Raw genomic sequence first — 25,000 nt, forward strand, 5'->3', positions numbered from 1 at the left:
ACACCACACACATTGCGTATGGCTCTGTGGTGTGTTCTCTGACTGCAGTGTGCATGCGTGTGTGTGTGTGTGTGTTTGTCCTACTGTGCAGGATCTGTGTGTGTCTTTGTGTCTGTGTGTGTCTTTGTGTGTGTGTGTGTGTGCGCGTGTGTGCGTGCGTGTGTGTGTTCGTGCTCTTTGTGTGTGTGCACTCTGTGTGTGTGTGTGTGTGTGTGTCTCATGTATCTCCTCTTCTCTGCAGAGATCCCGGAGGAGGAGGCTTGGCACTACAGGGGTGGTGAGCTGGACCGCATCAACACCATGGGCCTACATGACGAGGTGAGCAGAGCAGGGGGCATTATGGGTAATAGACAGGGTGCATTTCAGGGTGGAGGAAATCCGAGGCACTCAAGGTTGCAATTTTGTAACTTTTTTTATTTGGCAACAATGCCTGCGCCCTGAAGATGGCCTTATGGGCCAAAACGCGTAGGGCCGTAGGCATTTTAGCCAAATAAAAAAAGTATAAAAATTGCAACCTTAAAGGAAGTGTGACATTTTGCTGTTTATTATTTCATGCCTGCCTGAGTGCCACTCATTTACACCCAGAGAAGAAACAAAGAAACTCCCAGTTGCTCCCAAAAGAAGCCTCTCCATCAAAGCAGTAAATAAAGGCCATAAGTGAAAGCCCATCAGAACTGCTGAAAGGTTTCTCTCTTACAAAGCTAGCATTAATGCATGCTGCCTGCAGTGTTGTGTTGAAAACATCACAGCCTGACTGACGTGGTTGATGATTTCAGACTTCTTTGTTTCCTGAATCAATTGAAATCTAGTGAGTCATCATCTGGAGTGTATTCATGGCTTAGACTTCAGTCAGTAAACACACACACACACACACACACACACACACACACACACGCATACAACACTCTCCTCTCCTATACCGTAAACACACAGGCACGCACGCACGCACGCACGCACGCACGCACGCACGCACGCACGCACGCACGCACGCACGCACGCACAAACACAAACTTTGCATTTATGGAAATGAGTTTGTTTAAGGCCTCAAAAGTGTGTTTCAATACATTGGCAGGAAACACATTTTCATTTAAAATGAAAGGAATGAAAAGGAATTGTAAGACTATGAATGCATGAAATATTTATGGAAACTGTGCAGGTAATCCGTGGAGCAAGGTTCATTTATACGTATACACACACTTTATTACAGGGATACATTACAATAAATAAATGAATGATAAAATACACTTACAATAGATATTGAGGACATGCACTCAATTACTCTTTTTTTAAACTACCAAATGACACAAAATAAATTAAACAGGTGAAAAGGGGTCAGTTGTCCCAGGTCCAAGTACCAGACATGGGGCCCAGAATTGTGCCCTCATTGCATTGAATATATTGGGTTGAGGAGGGGGCCTTCCAGGGGACTCTGTCCCGAGCCTGTTGAAAGCTGGCAGAGGCCCTGCAGGGACAGTAGGCAACTGCACCCTCCAGCTGTGTGCTGCTTTAAGCTGCGGTTTCTGGTGCATCTGCCTGTGAGGAGGACAGAGGGCTTTACTCAGCGGATGAGCTAGCACAGAGGTTCCCAAACTGGGGGTCATGACCCCCAAGGGGGTCGTGGAGGTACTACAAGGGGGTTTTGGTGATAAGGGACTTAAAGGGGCATAAAACCCTGAATGCATGCTTTTATTATAATATATTATAACTACATTTCATAAGTTGGTTAGTAAGAGTATTCATTTGTAGGGCTAATAAGCATACTGAATTTACTTTTTCCTGTGAATTTCACATTGAAGTGTAGCAATATTAAAAACAAAAATGAAAAAGAGACAAAAAAATGTTTGGCATTTGGAATATGGAAGGGAGTGGTCTTACCGGGCAAACGCACCGGCGGCTACAAGATTAAGTGACAGAGAATCGCTGGATTCTGCAGCAAGAGCGATACGAGCGTTAGAAGCGACAGAGTATGCCTGTTAAAAGCAGAATGCAACTTGGCTGTCGCTGAACCACATCATCGCTCATTTGCATAATATTCGCTGAAGTCCAACTTCAAACTGTCGTTCAAATCACCTCTAGTCACCCAAATCACTTTGGTCTCTTCTCTCACCAGCGACTCAATACAAAGTCAATTACTTCCTTCGCTTCGGCGGAGTCGCTCAAGTCGTGCCTGGTTTATCCGTGCCATTAGGCTTCAAAAAGCGGGTCCCTGCAGATCAAGTTTGGGAACCACTGCTCTTAGTGGGGAGGGATGGGACACTCCAGGCTGGGGATTAAGAGGAGAGGGCTAGCCGCACATGTGACCGAGCGCTGGTGCCTGCCTGCCCGCCCGCCTGCCCGCCCACTGCTATTTATGGGTCTAAGCACTGGCACTCTCTGCTGTGTTTCAATGAAAACTTTAATGCAACACTATCATGATGGCTGTCCGTCCGTACAGCTCAACACAGCACAGTATCGTACAGCGTGGTCCTCTCTCTCTGTCTCTCTCTCTCTCTCTCTCTCTCTCTCTCTCTCTCTCTCTCTCTCTCTCTCAGCCTGCTTTGTTAGGCAGCAGTAATGCTCTCCGGGCTGCTCGCGGGCCTTATCACTTTAATTACTCTGGATGCTGTTTTTCCCCTCCCTCCTATTGAGATTAGGATGCCAGGACCACACAAAGCCTCCTGCTTTTTATCCGACAAACATTTCGAGTCAGCATTGCACACACTCATCACAACGATGACCATTTAGACTGCAGTGTTGTACAGCATTTGGTCATTACATTTGGTAGAAAAGGTTATAAGAAGTGGTACATACAGTATTATTGCATTGGGGGACGGATGGTTATGATGATTATTACGAATTAGTAGAGTAGTGAAAGACAATAATAATCATTATGCTGATGTCATGTGGTGATGGTTATGATGGTGGTGATGATGATGATGATGATGATGATGATGATGATGTCATATGGTGATGATGACAATGATGATGACAATGATGATACTGGCAGTGTAACTGGTCCTGATGAGAGTATATCTGTGTGTTCTGTTGTTGATGATGATAATGATGATGATGATGATGATGATGATGATGATGATGACGATGATAATGGTGGTGTGGATGATTATGATGATACCGGCAGCGAAACTGGTCCTGATGAGAGTATCTCTGTGTGTTCTGTTGAATGATGATGATGATGATGATGATTATGATGATCATGCTGGCAGTGTAACTGGTCCTGATGACAGTATCTCTGTTCTGTTCTGTCTTCCTAGTATCCTCTCCATGGCGACCTGCACGGCCAGACGATGCCCTCGGCTGCATCTCAGTGCTGTAAGTAGAGCTGTGCTGCACCTCTTCTCCGCGCCACTAGAGGGAGCAAGAGTGCTGCATATTCCACTGGTGTCTCCCTTCACTTGGCACTGACCCTATTTTACCAGCCGAGTTATTTATTACCGTTAGTGCAACAGCTGCCTCATCTCTCGTCTCTCATCCTCCCTAATGAAGAAAATGCACACATAAATAAACTTCTAAAGGGGGACAAGGAGCATCTTATTCCATTTCCATAAAATATTATTCTTGCCAAAAATGTAAATGAAGTAGGACTTAAATTAGGCTGAGTTGTGCTTCAGCCTCAACATAAACCAAAAAAAGTTTTTCTTCTGTCTCACATCGTTCTTTTGTTTGCTAATGTTCCCACCACCTCAGGCAACTATTTTGGATGGGCCGAATCTCCAAGTACGTAAACCCACCTGGCCTCACGGCTGCCCAATCACATCGTGCCCCATCGTGCCAATCACGTGTTTTCTCCTGAAATAATCCGCCCATGCCGCCACGCACCCCGTAATGCCCCCACGAACTCAAAATGTATCGGTCACACTTTATAATAATGGCTGCATTATTAAGACTTGGTAAATAATTAACTAATGATGAACAAACATACAAATCTTTGCAGATGACTGGGAAATGTTATGTGAATATTTTATATTTATCAAACATCTACAATGTTCATGTAAATGTATAAAACAATATCTGTTAAAAGATTTGTAAAATATTGAACACATTATTTCTAGATAAGATTCTTTGTAGAAAGTTGATAAAACTTATAATAAAAAAAGAAAGGTTTGTTCATGGTTTGTTCATCGTTAGTCTTCTTTACCAAGTCTGCTTTTTATGCATCCATTATAATAAAGTGTTACCAACAAATCCCCCTGTGCCACCACGCACCCCGTACTACCCCACCGCTTCCCCCCCCAGCCATCAGGTCCTCATCATCATCCCGAAAGGATCCCGCTGCGTCTGACCGTGCCCATCCCCTGTTCTGAAGTAATCCCCCCTGTGTCCCCATGGCCTGTCCCCAATTCCTCCTTCCTGTCCCCATGGCCTGTCCCCATTTCCCCCTCCAGTGCCCATGGCCTGTCCCCAGGTCCCCCAGCCAGCCGTCACACAGCCCCTTCCTGAGAAGCCCTGGGGCTTCCGAGTCCACTGACATGTCATACATCAGCCTGGCACCCCGTAGGCATAAGTGTATCCACTGCCCCACTTACTCTGGACCACTCTTGCATCAGAAATTCATTATTATTATTATATATTCGCACAGTCTTCTACTATATTGCAGACCATTGGTTCTTTCACACTGAAATATGTAGTAAAGTGTGAATGTGATTCTGCTAGCAGTTTCCACAGCTGTCATCTTCTTTTCTTTCTCATTGTCTGTCTGTCTGTCTTTCAGCTTTCAGCTACTTCTTGGCATACTTAACTTATTTCTCTCTCTCTCTCTCTCTCTCTCTCTCTCTCTCTCTCTCTCTCTCTCTCTCTCTCTCTCTCTCTCTCTCTGTCTCTCTCTGATCCCTCACTCTATCTGCTTTTTGAGTTTCTATCGTTCTCATTCTGCACTTTTTTCTTCACTCTCTCACTCTCTTTTGTGTCTTTGTCTGTGTCCATCTATCTATCTCTCTATCTATCTATGTCTCCGCTCCCGCCTCTCTCATCCTGTCCTCTCTTTGCCATCCCCGCTCCGTCTTGTCCTTCTTAATAATTCTTTTTCCCTCCGTTATTTAAGCCGTGGCCGTCACATCTCCTCATAATTGCCCCAGCTCAGAAGTAGATACAGTGCTAGAAGGGGAATGGACATGGCTCAGTTTAGAAGTATGAGGCAGAGGAGGGAGGTCTGGGTGTGTGTGTGTGTGTGTGTGTGTGTGTGTGTGTGTGTGTGTGTGTGTGTGTGTGTGTGTGTGTGTGTGTGTGTGTGTCTCTGTGTGTGTGTGTGTGTGCGTGTGCGTGTGCGTGTGCGTGTGCGTGTGCGTGTGCGTGTGCTTGTGTGTGTGCATGCGCATGTGTGTGCACGTGCACGTGCGTGCGCCCTCTCAATCACCTTCAGCTAATTGAGCACCTCGCCACGCCATACAGTGTGGCGTTTGATGTCCGAGCCACTGCTCTCTTTCTGATTGGCTCGCGAGATAAGAAACACAGGAAGTGTCTCCTTCAGTGGGCAATAATGGTGATTCAGTGGGGAAAATAATGGGGAAAATACAGAAGCTTTGAGGAAATAGTGGAACATGTATACAATGTTTTAAGCTGTGTTCATCTATGATTATGGGCAGCCACTGAAAAATACTAACATACCTGGTGAGGTGAGGTGAGTTGTCATCTAGCCTTTGTACTGTTCTTTACCCCTGAAATAGGTCATCCCTTCTCCTGCCATCTTGCCTACATCTAACTTCACCTTGAACAACTTGCCTATGTTTACCTTATTCTTCACATTCTTGCTCTCTGTCTGCATAACATTTCATTCCTCTCTGTATGCTCTTGCTGCTCCTGTTACTGCAACTCTAGATAACTTTATACCATATCCTTCTCTGTATGTCATTACTGTTACTGCAGCTCTAGATGACTTTATACCAGGGGTTTCAAACATACGGCCCGCGGGGCGCATCCGGCCCGCCAGAGGGTTCCATAAAAATGTTTTTCTTTTTTTTAACAATTTTTCTTTTCAATGAAATAACCGAAATGCGCAATTACGCCCCTCATATATAGAGATAAAATGTTAATACTTCTTATTCGTATTGTATTGGTATATAATGAATATAATTGGATTTGTATTGGTTCCTATTAAGCTGAAACTGGAAACGGGATGTTAGAATGTGTGAAAATGCTGGGAATTACATCTAAGAGATACAACATTTTCTGGGGGAAAACACCCAGACCCCCTGACAAAATCAACTGTCCCATATATTGACGGTTGCCAATGAATGAATGAAGTCAAGGAAATGTTGCATAGGATTATCAGTATTGCATTGCTTTCTACATATTCAACACACTTAAAACGTGATAGTACTGAACACTAATCCTCTGCTTTACGTTTTTTTGCGATGATGTTACTAATGCGGCCCGCTTGAGGTCCACATGGGTTGTATGCGGCCCCCGGACCAAAATGAGTTTGACACCCCTGCTTTATACCATATCCTTCTCTGTATGTCTTTACTGCTACTGCAACTCTAGATGACTGACTATACAGTATAACATCTCCTTGTCTGTTTGCCCTGGCTGCTGCTGCTCTTGTAGCTCTAGATCAGGGATGTAAAACTCAGGCACGGGGGCCGATCTCGCCCGCAGGACCATAGCCTATTATTTTGCCTGCGAGACCATTTCAAATATGTATTGCAATTGGCCCACACACACCATTAAAATATAGTAACATGACTTGAACATGAAATGTCATGGGTATATAAGTGTAACAAATGTATTAACTCCCACACATGAACAGGATATGTTAAAGTGATACTATCCCATTTTTGGAAATAAGCTTATTTTAACCTCCCTGTAACCTTCCTTACTTCCCCTTGAGTTAAATCATAGGATTTCACCGTTCTCCTGTACTTTTAACCGTTCTCGGCGTATGGCAGTGCAAATTTTACCTCCATGCTAGCAGTTAACATTGAGTCCTATGAGACCAGCTCGCGGCTAACTGGTCTCATAGGACTCAATGTTAACTGTTAGCTTGTAGGCAAAATCATATCATAACTAGAAAACGGTTGAAAGTACAGGAGAACGGTAAAACCCTATTATTTAACTCAAGGGAAGGTGTAAAATAAGCTTATTTCCAAAAATGGGACAGTATCACTTTAAGGCACGTTTAAGCTACCATATATGAGTGTTTGTGAAATTTGCCTTGGAGTATTAAATGCGTACATTTCTACAAAAAAATATTTAGAGTTCGGCCTGCGACTTCATCCCAGACTTCATCCCAGAATGTGAGTTTGACATCCCTGCTTTAGGTGATGTCTAACATCTCCTTCTCTGTGTGTCACTGCTCCTCTAGCTCTCGATGACCTGGACAGTGCTGTTGACGACCGGGACAGCGACTATCGTAGCGAGTCGAGCAGCCTGCCCCCCCGCTACCACACCACGGCCCAGCCCAACTCCTCGGCCCACCAGTACCCCATGGGCCCACGGCACCACCACAACCAGAACCACAACCACCTGGACTCCTGCACAGACTCAGTGCACAGCCTGGAACTGGACTACAGGGAGCAGCACGCTAGCAGGTCTGTGGATATTAATAAGTGAAAAAAGTGAAAGTGAAAGCCCATTGGGAAACTCCAACTCCCATTGTCATTGTGACACAGCACTCCACAGCACACAAGTGAACACTGCACACTGCACACAACGAAATTGCATTTATGCCTCACCCGTGCAAGGGGGCAGCCCTCAGTGGCGCCCCATGGGGAGCAGTGCGGTGGGACGGTACCATGCTCAGGGTACCTCAGTCATGGGGGAGAGCACTGGTTGATTACTCCCCCCACCAACCTGGCGGGTCGGGAGTCGAACCGGCAACCTCTGGGATGCAAGTCTGACGCCCTAACCGCTCACCCATGACTGCCCTATAATAATAAACCACAACAACATAATAATCAACAACAACAACAACAACAACAACAACAACAACAACAACAATACTGTAATAAAACATTACAGGGACCAACTTGCTAGCAGATCTGTGTCTTTATTATAGCTAGCAGGTCTTTGTACTACAGGGACCACCACGATGACGACGACAACATCAACATCAACATCAACAAAAACACTTATCTTTGTATCTCTCATTTCATATGACATGCACCTCAAAGCGACAGGACAGGACAACAGTTTAGGAGGAACACATACCTTAGATGGCAATGGTTACAATATGGTGTTGCATGGTATTTGGTTGAAACAGTATTACATGTCCCACACTAGCAGGTCTGTGTTTGTACTATACTGCCCTACCATTTCAGAACGCAGTATCTTAAAACTGGTCGAAAATGAGTTTAGACTGGAAATCGCCTTTAAAATACCCTCTTTTTCTTGTGTTAAATTGTTTTTGTCCAACTGTCCCGTTTCAGAAAAAAAATGATAAAAAACTATTATACTGCGCTTTTTTGTTTAAGAGGTTAGGCCTACGTCGTACTAGCCAAGAACGCAGTATATCACGCAAAATAAAGTACTGCACTTCTCCATTGAAACCGTGGTTTTGGTGTGTAGACAGTAGCCTACAACAGAACGCAGTTTATTGATTTTTCAGCTAAAAAGTAATGAGAATGTTGTTTTTTGTGTTTTTTTCTTGCGTGCATAAATTTCCACCATAAAAAAGTATTATATGGAAGTGTCATCATCACTTTACCTGCAACACAGTTGCGTGGCCAGAAGGGAAACTTTAAAGCCTTTTTTCTCAGTTTACCAGTACGGAATTATACTGCGTTCTGAAATTTTAGGGCAGTATACTACATACAATATTAACTAAAGAAGCACCATTACAACAGGTCTGTGTGCATCGTGAATTTCAGGAATGGCCTTTATATCAGGTTTGTGTACACATAGTGCACCACAGGGATTTTTAGTAGGAGGTCTGTTGGCATACTGTACGGAGCCCTGCTCTGTTTAGCTGATCGGTGTCCAGACAGTAAAGTGCCCCACTCTGAGAACGGCACATTGCACTGTCAAGCAGGATGGATTGACATCCGAATCTGATTCATTGTATTGAAACATTTCCACCAGCACTTTCCGCTTTTCCACAGCCATCCGGCAGAGACGTATTCACACAGAGCTGCCTGCCCCTGTATGAATGTGTGAATTAAGCGACCTGTGATGATTCAGCTGTTTCCCAGTAAAATAGTGCTGTTTGCGTTTTCTTTTTGGTCTGATTAGCCGGAAATCATGGGGTCTGGCCCATAATAGTCTGATTATAATTTAGCCATTCATTGCTGTTGCTCGAAGGCAAACGTTCGATTTTCCGACCTTTGGGAATGACTTACAGTAAGCAGTCTAATCCAATCTCTCTCTATGGACTGTTGCTTTGCAGTGCATACCAATGAGACTTGTCTGGTTCTCTCTCTGTCTCTCTCTCTGTCTCTCTCTCTCTCTCTCTCTCTCTCTCTCTCTCTCTATCTCTCGTTCTCTATTGAGGCCGCAATAGAGGCACTCTCCTATTGAGACGTATGCATTACAGGGTGCACTCTCTCTCTTTCTGTCTCTCTCTCGTCCGTTCCCTGGCTCTCCTCTATTGAGACGTATGCATTTCAAGCAGCTGTGTACAGCTGTCAAAGGGGAAAAAAAACAAACACTGATGAATGAAACAGAGGCACACTTAGGATTTGACTGAAAATTACATGCAGGTTTAATTTAAACAAATCGGGATGATGGAATGAATATCTTAAGGAATGGAATGTGTTTCTATTTATTCAGCTGCTTGATGAATGCCCCCGAGCGGCAGCCAGACACTCTGTGAAAATGGCTGCATCAGCAGTAAAATGTGGAGTTGGGGAGAGAGACTCTTCTGCTCGCTTCATGACACGAGCACTGCGCACTTCATGGGCACTCTTGTTTATTGTAGTGTGTGTGTTTTTCATGGACAGTTGTGTGTGTATTGTGGCGTGTGTGTTTCATGGACAATTGTGTGTGTGTGTGTGTGTGTGTGTGTGTGTGTGTGTGTGTGTGTGTGTGTGTGTGTGTGTGTGTGTGTGTGTGTGTGTGTGTGTGTGTGTGTGTGTGTGTGTGTGTGTGTGTGTGTGTGTGTGTGTGTGTGTGTGTTTATTGTGGTGTGTGATTCCCCTGTGTTAGTTGTGTGGGACAGAAACACGCTGAGGCCGGTTGAGATTGCAGTTAATCTGCGTCTGTGCGGACAGATAGAACGCTGATCCGGATAATTCCGGAACATCAGAAGAAAAGAAACAGGATTACACCAGGAGAAAACTCATGAATGTTGTTTTGTTCATGTGTTTTTTTCTGTTGTTGTTGTTGTTGTGTATGATGGCACTTTTCTGGAGCCAAGCTACGGGTCACACATAGTCATATAACAAACTCATGCATTATGGTCTGAAGTTTTCACTCAAAAAAAAAAAGTGTGAAATACAGCCTCATGAATTTTACGTATTTGTATGTGTTATTATTATGTACTAACAACCTTTTTTTGTTTATGCATAGCAGGTTGTAATTTGCATGTGTGTTGTGGAGAATGCAATGTTATCACACAGCTTTTGTAGTGAATTTCATTTTGCTTCTGCTTTTATTATTTTATTTTTATAATCGTTTCTATCTTGTCTTCTTTAAATTGTTTTTCTTTTTCTTTTCTTTTTTCCTTTGCCTTCTGCTTTCTCTTTTCTCTTCTTTCAATCCCCCATCCGCCATCTTGATTTAATCACTTAACCTCATCCATCCGTCATCTCTAGAGCTCTAAACCAGAGAGGCAGAGTCAGGATCATCCCTGTGGACTCAGGCATGGGTGTAGAGGAGTGGGAGACCAAGTATAAAGTAGTAGGTAGAAAGGGTAGGGGCGACGGCCTGAACGAGGGCCGTCCTCACTGGATTGAGGAGGACAATCGTAGTGCCATCATCCGCATGTCTAGAGCCTGTCGAGACACGAGCTCTGCCCTCCACAGCAAAGAGGACGCTAGCGACCGGCTGCAGGCGGCGTTCCCCGAAGGCTATGAGACCATCGACCGCCGGCGCAGGAAACGGCTGCGGGACCCGGGGGGGTTGTTCCTGCATCCCAATGAGGAGGCGGAGGAAGAAGAACTGGAGGGACTGGAGGAGGCATGCGGGGCGGATCTGGCCCTGTTGCGGCAGAAACGCAGCGAGCTGCTAGAGCTGCAGGAGGCATGCGGGCCAGACCTGGCCCTGCTCCGGCAGAAGCGCGGCGAGCTGGTGCGGCGGCAGGTGGCCCTGAGGCAGCTGGAGGATGAGAGCGTGACTCACTGCCTACGGCCCTACAAGAACGGGCTGCTCTACAAGACGCGCATGTGGGCCAAGAAGGACGTGGAGAACACGCTCGAGCACTACGTGGCATATCGAGAAGAGGAGGAGGAGGCCACGCGCATCAGAGGCGTCACCTTTGACCCTGACGTGGACGAGTTCGAGTACGCGCTCGGCTCCGAGGAGGAGCTGGAGGAGTACCTGGAACAGGTGATGTCCGCAGAAGAAGCCGATGACCGGGCGTACAGCCACGGCAGCAGGTTCACGTACGGTGGTGGCGGTTACTCGGATCATAAGCCCCTGGGCCACAGAGAGAGGAGGTTTGGGAAGGGTAAGATAGGCGGCTGGGCTCCCGAGGCCATGCTCTCACCTGTAGAGGAGCCGAGCGATGAGTATGTGGATCCCATAGACGAGCTCCAGTGCCTCGTGGAAACCGTGTCAGAGTACCTCGCCGAGAAGGAAGAGGAGATAAGCAAATATGGCTCGCTGCCCAAATCCCCAAAGTCCCCCAAGTCCCCAAAGTCAAGGTTGTCCTCGCAAGGTAGCATGAGAATGGATTCTGTTGGAGAGGACCCAAGTAATAATTCAAAAGACACCAGAGGTGAGGCGAGGGGAAAAGACACAAAAACAGAGCCTGAGCCTGCTGTGACTGGTGTGAAAAGTGCCATGAGCATTTTATTTGGCTCCTTCACTGGCTCCAAACAACCAACCGCAAATCCTCCAGACAAACCTCAAGCACAGACAGGCTCAGCTGCAGGTGACACAGACCTATCATCAAAATTCTTCTCTTTTATTAACAAGTCGCCAAGCCCCACACCCACACCTGTAGCAGTGGTGTCACCTGATCCAGACCCGCCACCCACTAGAAAGCTTTCTCTGTCACCTCAACAGTCTGAGAGCAAGATTCAACAAGGAAATTATACAGCCAGTCTCAGAGAGCCCATGGACAATGTCAATAAAGCTCAGGAACTACAGCAAAATGCACAGACGTCAAAAGTAAACTCTGTTTTGGGAAAAATGAACCCACTGAAAATGTTTTCTGGGGAAGAGACAGTGACGTCATCAACTGATGCAAACAAGTCATCACATGGCACTGCCCCAAAGGATGGATATTTAGATGAGAAACATGGCTTCAGTGGGAAACATGGAGTTCAGCAACAGCAATCAAAAGCTTCCGGTTCTCAAGGCGTGGGCAAAGTAAACAGTGACACACAGTATATGAACCAACAAAAGAACATGATGTCTCACGAATTCACATATTATGTCCCAGAAAGTTCAAACAAACCACCAAACATTGCACCTGTAAATCAACCTCCGCCTGACTCAAGTTTTTTCAGCCCATTTACAAAATCATTAAGCTCACTGCTAACACCAGTAAACCCTCCAAACCCACCGCCGCAGTCTATCACAGTTTACCCGGTGTTCAGATCCGCTGAGGACGTGAGGGTACCAGAGCCACAACCCCAGGCCAAACAAGAGGGTGGCATGCTCTCAGGCTTCCTGAGGTTTGCTTCAGGGGAAGACATCAGTGCCCCTCAACCCACGCCACAGAATCCCACCAACGTCCAGCAGACAGGGTCCAACGTGGGTGCGGCACCTCCTGGAAACCCAGCCAGCAGACCTCAGCAGCCTCAGGCAGCAGCGGAAACGGGGTGGTTCTCGAACCTTTTCAAAGCTGACAGTCCGGTGCCTCCACCATCTACAGGGGCGGCAGCTCCAGGTCCAAGACCTCAAGGCCCAAGACCTCAAGGCCCTAGACCTCAAGGACCGCCTGGTGCTCAGAGTGGCCAACAGAGAAACCCCCAAGGGCCGAGACCAGCGCAAGGCCGGGCTCCGCCACTAGGGGCCTCTAGAAACCCAATGCCACAACCAGAGCCTCCGCAGCAAGGTGGGTTATTCTCTGGGTTCTTGAAGTTTGCATCCACCGGTGATTTGTCATCTGTGGCTCAACAACAACCACAGGGTCCGGCAAGCAGCCAAAGTGCGCAGGCCATTCATCCTCAAGTCCAGCCCCAAACACAACCAGCTGCCCCACCTCCACAAACAGGGGGGCTACTCTCTGGCCTATTGAAGCTCACTGAAAACGTCTCAGCTGATGTACAGTCTTCACCACAGCAAAGGGATTCCCTTGCTAGTCAGGTTTCTCAGCAACAACCCCCAACAAACCCCTCCCAGCCACCACCACAGCAACAACAAGGAGGTCTCCTATCAGGGCTGTTTAAATTGGCCTCAGCAGAAAATGTGTCCACCAGTCCATCCCCTCCTCCTCCGTCTTCACAGCAGCAACAAACAGTGTCCCATCAGCAACAAGGCGGCAGTCAAAACACTCAACAAGGGCCAAGACAAAGGAATCCGCAGTTGTCGAGAACAGCAAACACTCAAGCAGCTCCACAGCAGGCTCCACCTCAGCAGGCGCCACCTCAGCAGAGTGGTCTTCTCTCTGGCCTCTTTAAATTGGCTTCATCTGATCCCATTGCCACTACCCAGGCCACAACAACACAGCCTACGTCAGCAGCAGGTGCACCCTCCCACACTCAACAACACTCTGGAAATTTGCCAAGACAAAGTTCGCAACAGGAGGGGTCTTCACAACAGCCAGGTCAATCTACTGGTTTGCTTTCTGGTATCTTTAAGTCATCCCCATCTGAGAGCATCTCTTCACAACCACAACCATCGTCTGTCACTCAGCAGAGCACAAACTCTGGGTTAACCTCATCACAAAGTACCTCTCAGCCTCAGGACAATGCAAACCAGACAGGCATTTTATCTGGGCTCTTTAGTAAGCTCACCACATCATCTGAAGACATACCACCAACCACACAGCCTGTGTCAGTAGACACACAGAAGCAAGACTCCACCACCTCATTATCAGGCCAGCAAACGCAAACCCAAACACGCAGACTGCTCCCTCAGACGCCTTCCAAGCCACAGATTCAAGAGCCCGAACAAAAGCCAGTAGCCCAACAAGGATTCCTCTCAGGACTCTTTGGTCGGAACAACACCGAAGCCGTGCCTTCAGAGCAAGCTGTCCCACAAAATGCTGAGCAGAGGGCAGTTGCAGGAGTCCGTCCTATCATTTCATCACATTCTGCCACAGCTATCCACAATTTGAACATGGGAAGACCTACAGTTGACCCTGCATACATCAGTAGACATCCTGGGATGTATTTTCCCATCACCCGAAGCCACAGAAGGAATACATTGGGTTATATGCCTCAAAGTGCCAACGATGACAGTTTAGATTTGAGAACTTCCGCCAGCTATGCCCGTTCACTGCAAAACAGACCATCTTACATCTCAAACAGCACTGGAAGTTTGCCTGCGCTGTACTATTACCAAGACCCTTATCAGACGGGCAACCCAATGGTGTCGTATAGTGCAGAAAATCTCAACACCTTTCCACTGGGAGATACGAACTCTCTATCCCAGCACAGTCTACACAGCAGCTCTAGTTCTGTCCATGGCATGCCAAGTCAGCCAGGCTATCAAGACCCAGCGAGCCTGTATGCAGACTATGATGACAGTAACGAATGGATACAAGCGTCTTCAATCTGGCAACAGTTTAACAATGAATCACAAAATTATCGACCTGCGACGGCACCAACACTTCAAGGCACATCACAACAACCCTCTCAACAATGGAACTCATCTGGCATGTACAGTAGCCAGCCTAATCTACTAGCCAACCAACCATATGCAGATATGCATTACAACCAACAACAGGTGGCAAGTTCACCAATGACTGTCCAGGGAAGCATAACTGGCCAGCCAGGCAGCAGGGAGAGACTGTGGAGCAGCCATACAAGTCTAGACAGACTGGGACACCAGGAGCAGGATGGAGCGCTGAACCTCAGCACCAAGAGTGGCAACGCCAAATTCGGCAAATGGCATTCCTTCAATGAAGGCAGCTCATACAGTTTAAACCGTGTGTCATACCATGAAGGCTATTATGAGGAGAGTGCCCAAAACCTTTCCTATGCTGCAAATGGACCATATGATTTTAATGGCAACTTGGGCTATCACCAGCAAGGCCTGGACTACTCCAGCCATGGAGCTCCGACCAGGCAGTGTAATGAGTGGGGTTACCCAATCGCCAACTCCCCAATGGACGACCAGATGTACCTGGAGGAAGGGGAATGGTACCACCAGTGGCTTTCTCTTCTGGAGCAGGGCATGTGGTGGCCAGCTGACGATGGAGATTGTGGCTATTTTGTTTATACTGATCACGAGTACATATATGCTCTCCTCACAGATGGCTCAGGTCAGTATGTTTATGCCTGTACACCTGAGGGGGAATTAATAGGCAACGGTAATTACCCCAATGCTTTTCTGCAAGACGAAATGGTAGTCGTGTGTGGATTCAAAATCCCGCTGTACAATGAAGACGAGCTGCTCTGGCTTCCCGGAGACCAACCCGAGCCGCAGCTCCTCAACAGTCCTCTTGACCTCTCCTCAGCCTACAGACGAGGAAATGAGATCATGAACCTGAATCTTGAACGCTTCTCACAAATGTTTGAGAACTCATACTTTGGTCAAAGGCATCCACAGTTAGACCTATCCTCATACAGGTTAAACAAGGTGAGAATGGATGCCAGGCTTCAGCAGCAACAGCCTCCCCCTCTGGATCCCTCTCTGCAGGCTGTGGACTTGTCCTCTCACAGGATCCAGGGTAATCAGGGTCCATCTTTCACTGACGGAGTCAAGGAACTCCTTTCTCAGAGAGTGCCAATATCCCTTGGGTCCTCCGCTAACATGAATTCCACCGGTTATTACAAGCCCAAAGAAAGGCGCAGAGCACCGTCCATCGTGAGAGTGAAACATGTGGATGACACCCCAGAGGAAGAGTGGCGAAAACATGTGGCACCTGGAGAAGAGCAACCAAACAGAGCCGTCAAAAAGATTTCCTCTCTGTTGTCATCTGTGGTCGGGGATACAAGTAAAACGCCCAGCTCAACACCACAGAGTAGGGAGAGTAAGGGCTTATTTTCTACAGGCTTCCAGAGTCTGAAATCTAAAATTGTCGGGGATGACTCTACAACTCAACCTCAAAGTCAGAGCGCTAGGTCCCAACCACAGACAACAACATCATCAAGAATTCTGCCCACGCCACCGTCTACTCAAGCGTACACACCACCTCAGACTCTCCCCTCATCTCAGAAGCCCAGACTTGCTCGGCAGACAACGATGTCACAGCAGTCCACTGTGCCATCACCGCTGCCAAGTCAACAGTTTGCTGGAGGCAGCCCAGTACCGCCCACTACAACTACTTCACAACCAAGTGTTCCGCCAACACCTGTAGAAAAAACGCCTGAACAGGGGGGACTTTTCAATCGCTTCAAATCCGCTGTTGGAATGGAGGAGCCTAAACCTGAGCCTGTCAAGCCTCCAGAATCCATCACAAAGCCTCAACCAGTAGCTACTACACCAAGCCAACAAGCACCAGGTGCCAATCAGGGAGCAAGTCCTCAACAGATCCAATCACGGCCCAAAGGACTTCAAAAGCAGCAGACACTTAGTGGAGGCAGTGGCTACGGACCAGAGAAGCAAGCACAAGCACAAGGCCAGCTGCCTAGTAAGAGTATGTCTCAAGTATTTCCGTCTGCTGCTGCCACAGGTCCAACACCACGAAGATCTGAAACCACACTGCCACCTGCCCAAGCAAAACAAGAGCCTCCGCCTAAGCCTGCAGGGGGTCTGTTTGGTTCAATTGGGGACATGCTGTCTGGAGCACCAAGTGAACCAGAATCAGGTGGAGGTCTGTTGTCGATGTTCAGTGGTCCAAGCCCAAAACAGACACCACCTCAAGCGGCAGCCACTTCACAGGTGCCTTCAGCAACAGCTCCTCCCAAAGAAGCTCAGCCTGCAAGACCACCACCTCAGCAAGAGCAGCCGAAAGGTTTGCTGTCGATGTTTGGTGGTAGCAGTCCTCAGCAGACACCAGCACAATCGGGATCCCTTCTTGGCGGGCTTCTCTCTGGACCATCAAGCTCAAATGAAACTCCTGGTAAAGGCTTGTTGGGCATGTTTGGTGGGCCTAGTCCTCAACCGCCAACATCTGTGGCAGCTACTGGGCCAAGTCAGGCATCAGCTCCACACACTGCACCACCAGCTTCTAGTGCAGCTGGAGCTGCCCCTCCCAGTGACTCTCCAATGAAAGGATTGCTGTCCATGTTTGGCGCACCTAGCACACCTGCCCCACAAGCATCACAACCTCAACCAGGTGTACAACCAGCGCCTGGTCCTCAAACTACTGCCCCAACACCTACTGAATCACCAATGAAAGGATTACTATCCATGTTTGGTGCTCCTGCCCCCACTACTCCCACAACAGTAGCACCACAACCTCAACCAGGTCCACAACCAGCTACTGGTCCTCGGGTTACTTCACCACCACCTACTGAATCACCAATGAAAGGATTACTATCCATGTTTGGTGCTCCTGCTCCCACTACGCCCACAACGGCAGCATCACAACCTCAACCAGGTCCACAGCCAGGTTCTGGTCCTCGGGTTACTTCACCCCCACCTACTGAATCACCAATGAAAGGATTACTATCCATGTTTGGTGATCCAGCTCCTACTACGCCCACAACAGCAGCATCACAACCTCAACCAGGTCTACAGCCAGCGCCTGGTGTTCAGGCTGCCGCACCACCACCAAGCGACTCGCCAATGAAAGGATTGCTATCTATGTTTGGCGCTCCTGCCCCCACTACACCAGCCCCATCAGCATCACAACCTCAACCAGGTCCACAACAAGCTGCTGGTGTGCAGGGTGCTGCACCTCCACCCAGCGAATCGCCAATGAAAGGATTACTGTCAATGTTTGGTGCTCCTGCCCCCACTATGCCAACAACATCAGTATCAGAAGCTCAACCAGGTCCACCTGCTGCTCAACCTCAAGCCAGTCTATCTGCAGATTCCAGTGCAGGTGCACAACCACCAGTAACTCCAGCTGCTATAGTTGAGCAGTCAAATGTCCCTGGAGCTACACCTGTGTCTACAGTGGCTGGTGTTCAGGGCACAAGTCCTCAGCCTGCTCCAGGTGAACAGCCTCCCGTTCCAGGAAGTGCCCCACCCAGTGAATCACCAATGAAGGGACTTATGTCAATGCTGGGTGGACCAAGTACACAGCCAGCACCACCACCAGCTACGACGTCCACATCTGCCCCTGCTGGACCAGCCTCTGGCTTGATGTCCATGTTTGGTGGTCAACCTACACAACCAAGTGCTCCCCAAACTGGAGGGCTTCTTGGTGGGCTGTTTTCAGGCGCAAGCCCTACTCCAACTCCGCAACAGAACGCTCCGCAAGCTCCCCAGTCCGGTTCCATTCTCGGGGGTTTATTTTCGGGACCAAGTCCTACCCCAGGTCCCCAACAAAGTGCCCCACAAACTGGTGGGCTTCTTGGTGGGCTGTTTTCAGGAGCAAGCCCTACTCCAGCTCCTCAACAGAGTGCTCCTCAGGCTGGTTCTATTCTTGGGGGTCTATTTTCAGGACCAGGCCCTGCTGCCCCAGGTCCCCAACAAAATGCTCCCCAATCTGGAGGGCTTCTTGGCGGGCTTTTATCTGGCTCCTCTGCGTCTACTCCTGGTCCAGCCAAAGGTTTATTCTCCATGTTTGATACCCCTATTCCAACACAGCAACCCCGGAGAAGACCAGCAGCACAGAGGGCACCAAGGCCTGAAGGTCAGACACCAACACCTGCCTCAACAACCCCCTCAGTGCCACCAGTTGTCCCAAGTTCAAAGCCAACATCACAACCTGAACAACCATCAGCATCAGCAACAGCAGCAGCAGCCACTACAACAGTTTCAGCATCTGAACAAGCAACAGCCACATCATCCTCAGCACCAGTGACAACAACAGTGATCACAGAAGCAACTACGACAACAGGTTTACAGCCTGAACAACAACCAACCACATTACCAGCAACAACAGCAACCTCAGCAGCAGCAACAGCAGTAACCACAACAACAACTTCATCTGGAGTAAGTGATCTTGCTGGCGCTCCAGCTGTATCAGCTGACACGGAAAGTGTAGCTAAAGGCCCTCTTAGTCCCCCAGCGTCTCAGCTAAGTGATACGCCTTCCTCAACTACGTCTATGACAACTTTAACTACTTCAACCACTACAGACGCTCAGCAAGTGACCACAGCAGAAGTGAAAGCTGCTGACACCAAATCTCAGATTGATAACTCCATGCCATCCACAGGGACAACTGAAACTGCTCCGCAAGTGTCTCAAGCCCAGACTGTCCCTGATGCCACCCCTCAACAAGCTCCACCACCTAAAGAAACTCCAGCCTCTGGTTTACTGTCTATGTTTGGAGGATCGGGCCCTGAAAGTGCCCCTTCTCCAGTTGGGTCTCTCCTTGGTGGGATACTTCCTGGATCCACAGAGTCAAAGGACATACCAGGGAAAGGGCTTCTGTCTATGTTCTCCGGTCCTGCACCAGGTCCAGCAGCAACAGGGCCTGCACAAGAGCCACCTGCTAAAGGACTCTTTGGTCTGTTTGGTGGCCCTGCCCCACCACAGCAGAGTGCACCTCAAGCCTCATCCATACTGGGAGGGATTCTTGGAGGAGCTGCTCCCACACAGGACACCCCTGGCAAAGGCTTGCTCTCCATGTTTGGTGGCCCCAGTCCAGAAAGCAATGCACCCAAAACTGGAGCATTTGGCCTTTTGGGATCGTTATTAGAAGAAAAGAAACCTGAACCGCCAAAACCAGCGGATGTCCAGGCTCCAGTGCCAGCTGACGCTACACAGGATCAGAAAAGCCAAGGGCATACAGTTACTGTACAGACACAAATGTCTTTATCGCAAGCGCCAGCAATTATCAAGGACACAACCTCACTTCAGGAAACTCCTGCTCAGACAGAATTGAAAGATGGAAAGGAAGTTGCCATAGACAAACCTGCAACTGATACTCAAAGTACACCAATGTCATCCGTCACGACACAGCAACCATCCCCAGATCTGCAGTCCACTGTGACGGGCCCACCGTCTACTCAAGAGGCCAAGCCTGCTGCCCAACCCCAACCTCAGCCTCCACCTGCCGCTTCCCCAGGTGATGCAGCCAAGTCTGTGTTAGATTCCGGTGCCGACGCTGTGTCAGGGTTCATGTCAAAGATGTTCTCTGGCCCGCCGCCAGGAGGGGCTGCTGCCCCAGGGGCTGCGCCTGCCTCTGGCTTCTTCTCTCAGGCCCAGTCCTCCTTCTTCAAACCAGCAGCTCCCCAGGGTCAGGCTCCTCCTCCTCAGCAGAAACCCTCCCTGTTTGGCTTCGGCAGCAGTGGACCAGCAAGTGATCTTTTCGGCATGTTCAAAGCCCCTGAGCCACCGAAACCGCAGCCTCAGCAAAGACGACCCCCTGCAGCTGCAGCTGGCCAGCCGGGAGCGAGACCCCCCAACGTCCCTCCAGGCCAGGGTGCTCCGGGCCAGACTGCACAACCTGCTCCGTCTGCTTCACCGGGATCGCAGCCAGCAGCACATGCTAAAGCAGCCGCTCTGGAAGGAGATGTCATTCACGAGAAACCCATGGTTATCATCGGGGAACCTGCTAAAGACACTGACAAGTCTGGCCTGCCGTCTGAAGGTGTGCTGCTGACGGGCTTGAGTGATACCACAAAGTCTCTCGGGTCGTTATTCTCTCCTCCAGCGGCATCCCAGGCCGACGGAGCAGGCCTCCTCTCCGGGTTCAAGAACCTCTCCAATGGTCTCTTCCAGGATGAAAAGTCAGACGCAGCGAAAGCGCTCATGTCCTCAGATGTCATCACGGCGCAGCCCAAAGCTAACAGCGACGGCAGTGTCATAGTAACCAATGGCACGCACCTCGCCATAGACTCTAGAAAAGGTCTCAGTGAAGATAGCAGTAAGGTTCAGGAAGGTTATGTAGCAGGAGAACTGATATCCTCCACCAATGGTGTTGATAAGCCTGATGTACACATATCCACGTCCGAGATAGACCCCCTACACATGTCATCCCTTAAGGACAAGGACCCCCTGTGCGAGTCCTCTTCAGATCTGTCTTCAGGAATGCGCCATGACAAGGACCTCTTGAGTGTGAAAAGGCTAGTAGCAGCATAATAAATGGTCGACCCCAACCATTTATAATGCACTGACAATAGACACAGAGTCCTAATATAATGTGAATAGCCTGACCTCACCCAAAAGCCCCCAGTAGGATTGATGTGCACCCTTGTGTTTTGTGTGTTTGTGTGGTTTACAGCATCCCCTCAATGTGTTGTGTTGTGATGTGTTGTGAATCTTTTACCTCTATGTGCCATTTTTTAGTTGGCAAACCTGTCCTACCCCTTACAGCTGTTAGTTATAACATGGTTTAATATAATTTAAAAAGTGTATTTACTTAATAGTATTTAGTAGGAGTGGTAATAGTATTTTAGTGTTAGTGTTATTAGTGCATTAAGATACATTGAGTGCACATGTTAGTTCTTGTAGTTCTAGCAGTTCTAATAGTTGTTTATATAATTGAATAAATAAGTGTAGTTGATAAAGAGTTTTAGAAGATCAGCTATAGAAACGCTATAGTTTTTCTCTTTCTTAAACATCTGTCCTGTGCACTGAGACACTATTGTACACTGTGAAATTATTAGTTACACACTTTTTTATATGATTAAACAGTGTACTTACTGTTAATAAAATCTCTTTTAAGAGTGTTTCTAACTCATCTTCTCTGTCCTCTGTCTATATCAGCCCGGTGGACAGTAGTCGCTTCGACTCATCGGGCAACTTGAGCCAGGCGAGTTCTCAGCTGAGCGAGGCGGGACAGGAGAGTGCGGTGGGCTCGGAGCTGGAGGAGTCTCACCACTCCTACCACAGCGGCTACCGGCTCAGCACCAACGGGCTCCTGCCCACCAACGGCCACTCCGGCTGGGGAGACGACGCCTCCGTGCACCCCTCCTCCCTGGCCGGCTCCCTCAAGAGAGACGCCGTCACTCCAGTGGACAAGAAACCGGAGAAAACTGTCACAGGGTGAATAATGTGTCGCTATCTTCATTTCATGTACAGTAACAAGGACGATATAGGATCTTGGTCTTATTGTTAAAGGTCCAATATGTAATATTTTTTGCAGTTAGTAGCTATTTCCAGAATTCAGGCGGCCCGTTCAGAAATGTTATCTTTTTTCATGTATCCATTATGAAAATTGCACTTATACTAAATATGACTGAAAAGATCTGTCCGTGGGTCAAATAATGGTCAATTGTCTTTTTCCTCCCGTCCAGTTTCCATGATGATGGTCCCGCGCTGCCATTCACCCCGTCGAGGGTCCGCTGGCTGAAGGCCATCAACAAAGTGAGAGCTGAACTGCAGGAGGTACAGCAGGGAGCCCCCCTCCCGCCATCTTCATTATCCCTAACTTACCCCATCACACTGTCCTGCACTGTCCCTTAGCAACCCCCCCTTCACTCTCTCCAATCAACAACACAAGCCCTTATACATAAACGCACACCCATACAAAGAGCGCACACACACAAAGACCGCGCACACACACAGGCACACGCACGCGCACCCGCATGCACGCGCACCCGCACGACGCACGCGCACCCGCACGCACGCGCACCCGCACGACGCACGCGCACCCGCACGCACGCGCACCCGCGCGCGCACACACACACACGCACACACACACACACACACACACACACACACACACACACACACACACGCACACACAAACGCACACACACACACACACACACACACACACACACACACACACACACACACACACACACACACACACACACACACACACACACACACACACACACACACACACACACACACACACACACACACACACACACACACACAATCACTGGTCCCATCATCCTCTGGTTTACCTTATGACCTACCCAACCGTCTAAACCCTGTGACCCACCCCCCCCCACCCCCTACTAATAATGTATGCGTCATCTCAGATGGCTTCCAGGTAAGTATCCCCTCCTACTCTGCCATGCACATTCTTTGGGGTGATTGAGAGTTTCACTTCACGACTTTGTTGTATGTGTATTCTGTTGGTTCACCCTGTTGTCGGTAAGTCTATCATGTTGGTAGTCGTTTTGCAAGGGGACGCAAAGTTTCCCCATCTTGCCTTGAGACAGTTGAGGCTGTCAGAGTCTACCCACAACCCACTAGCGATGGCAAAGATTTTCATATGAGAGAAAGATACCCCAGGCTTGTACATTTCCGTGATCCATTTCACGTTAGATGTACGTCCCTTTAGGAGACACTTTGGTTTGGAGACATTTGGAGTCTTGAGGTTGAGAATAAATGGAGTTCCGTTAGCGCTGTAGACATCACATCTTGTGCCAGCCGCCACCAAACGCCACAAAAAGAGAAGAAGAAGGAGGGGAAAAGGCCCCCTGAGGGGACCGAATTTGAGCACTTTCCTTTGCATTGGGTGGGCGGAGTTTAGGATATCTTTCTCTCCTATAAAAATCTGGGTTTCCCTCAAGCTATTCCCACCATGCTTATCATTTCCCAGGAGGCTCCACATTGCAAGGAGCAATCAGGGTGTCGTCAAGAAAACCTAAAAGTAAAAAAAAGAGAGGTGCACACAAGGCTTGTGTCATTGACAGTATATTGCAGCCGAAAAGTAACAAAAGAAGTCAATGGATATAAGACTGAAGCAACAGATGTTTGCTTGTTGTTTGTTGGCCCATTTGCAATTCAGTGTCCAGTAGGAAGCAGGTGGCAAGTGTTTTGTTGATATATCCAATTACTTAATTTGTTATTTTCCAGCTGCAATATACAGTTTTCGACTCAAGCCTTGTGTGCAGCTCATTCTTGTTACTTTTAGTGTTTCTAACTTTTTGTGAGCAGACGCAACAAGCAATTCACGGCTCAAAGTCTAGGCGCAGATAGCGACCATTTTGTTTCCCAGTGGTCGAGAAAACAAAACGAGTGGCTCCTAAAGTCGGCTTCACCCACTGTATTACCGCGGACCATCACACTGGGCCCAATCATGCTTGTTCTATGTGTTTGAGGGAGCTTTGTTGCCAAATCTGTTTTTTTCTCCTTTTTTCCCGATTTGATCAGTTTGGATGCCATTTTACTTCCTGATGTGATCAGAAGTGTCTTTCCAGCTTACCTTGCTGATGACCATGGCAATGACTCAGGACAATGAGTAAATGTTCCCCTAATTTTTTATCCTCACCATCAACTGAAATTAGCATTTGATATTGTGACGGTGAAGGTGAGTTGGGGGGGAAGGAACTGTAGAGTAGATTGACACTTTAATAGTGCAAGGCATTGAATAGACACTTGGACAGAGTTGTAAACAGCATTTGATCTGACGGATGATGAAGCAGCTGATTAATATTGTAATGTCTCATTCGTGCTGCTGTACTGATGTTCATTAGCACAGAGGTGATGTCTCTCGTACCGCGGCCAATAAGGCTGTGTTCAAAAAATCGATCCACGATCCAATATCGATTCACGTCCGAAAAATCCGATATCGATCCAAAACTTTGTGGATCGATCTTTTTTTGCGGAGGCCCATCCCTATATTCTCAACCGCGTCGGGAGCTCTCTTCAACATAGGCCTACACACTCATGCACAAATACACGGGGGCTTTTCCTGACAGTAGTGGCAGTTTTTACTTTCGACTATTCATGGATTTATTTTAGGCATAGTGCAACCTTCCTGCGGCCCGCCAGGAGCTAGGCCTACATTACCTTTCGGAAATGCCTGCAGTTGCGTTGCGCTGCATTGTTGTTATTTCGTCTGTCAAAGTTATAATAGCCAGAAAAACTTTGTCTGCATTAACACGGG

General features: G+C 48.2%; 1 protein-coding gene across 2 annotated transcripts in view; it reads left to right on the plus strand.

Moving 5' to 3' along the window:
* The window catches only part of unc13bb (unc-13 homolog Bb (C. elegans)), a 173,670-nt gene that overhangs the window by 55,340 nt on the left and 93,330 nt on the right, over positions 1-25,000 (plus strand). For both annotated transcript variants that reach the window (XM_063210348.1, XM_063210349.1), the window contains exons 6-10: positions 242-318; positions 3,252-3,309; positions 7,298-7,523; positions 21,916-22,194; positions 22,446-22,536. In XM_063210348.1, the coding sequence (XP_063066418.1) occupies positions 242-318; positions 3,252-3,309; positions 7,298-7,523; positions 21,916-22,194; positions 22,446-22,536 (731 nt within the window). The remainder of the gene's footprint in view (positions 1-241; positions 319-3,251; positions 3,310-7,297; positions 7,524-21,915; positions 22,195-22,445; positions 22,537-25,000) is intronic.

This window comes from Engraulis encrasicolus, chromosome 11, assembly GCF_034702125.1.
Source record: "Engraulis encrasicolus isolate BLACKSEA-1 chromosome 11, IST_EnEncr_1.0, whole genome shotgun sequence".
In the NCBI taxonomy this organism is placed as follows: domain Eukaryota; kingdom Metazoa; phylum Chordata; class Actinopteri; order Clupeiformes; family Engraulidae; genus Engraulis; species Engraulis encrasicolus.